Source organism: Penaeus monodon, chromosome 24 (assembly GCF_015228065.2).
Source record: "Penaeus monodon isolate SGIC_2016 chromosome 24, NSTDA_Pmon_1, whole genome shotgun sequence".
NCBI classification, from domain to species: Eukaryota; Metazoa; Arthropoda; class Malacostraca; order Decapoda; family Penaeidae; genus Penaeus; species Penaeus monodon.
Window position 1 is genome coordinate 6,806,985 of NC_051409.1, and position 675 is coordinate 6,807,659.

At 35.1% G+C, this 675-nt stretch overlaps 1 protein-coding gene across 1 annotated transcript in view; it reads left to right on the forward strand.

The window, feature by feature from the left end:
- The window catches only part of LOC119588986, a 5,798-nt gene extending 5,143 nt beyond the window's left edge, over positions 1 to 655 (forward strand). The window contains exon 2 of the mRNA XM_037937589.1: positions 144 to 655. Within this exon, the coding sequence (XP_037793517.1) occupies positions 144 to 376 (233 nt within the window). The 3' untranslated portion in view covers positions 377 to 655. The remainder of the gene's footprint in view (positions 1 to 143) is intronic.
- Positions 656 to 675: the final 20 nt, after the last annotated feature.

A 675-nucleotide genomic window follows, 5' to 3' on the forward strand; every position in this document is an offset into this window, starting at 1 on the left:
TGTCTCCATTGTCAAAGAATCTTCTCCCCTTCCTTTTACCCTCACTTTAATTCTTTCCAGGTCATTATCACCCTTTCCACCACATTTCCATGCAAATAAGTGAATCTAAACTGACTTTTTTTCGTTTCTTTTCTCCCCTTAAGTGAACGAGAAACACAGTAGTGGTATGAAGAAGTGGTACTACCTCGTGATAATGTTAGTGGCCCTGCCGCTGACTTACTACTGGTATTTGGGTATTGTCTTCAATAAAGGTGTGACTTGGGTCGTCCCTGGTGAGTACCTCGTGATTTTACTTAAAAGAATTTACAATGTAATAAAGAGATTTTCTGAATGTACAGACAGAAGGATAATATACCACTGGACGCATAGATGTTAATGGACAAGGAATAAGACTGTACGAATAGGTCGATGAGGGAATAGGGGATATGGAGATAATGTGATGAAATGATAAGCACTCAAATAAGAGAATGCAGCTACAGTAAGAAACTGATAGAGAAAGTGCATGTTTTTTGTTATAATTTTTCATATTTTTTTTACAATATTTATTTTCTTATTATCTCTCTTTCTTGTAATACATTTTCATGTTCAAACTGTCTATCTTTCGTATAAGGTTTATTTATTTTTTTAGTTTCTTCTTTCTTATCACGTACGCTTCTTTTCCCCTTTGCAAACACG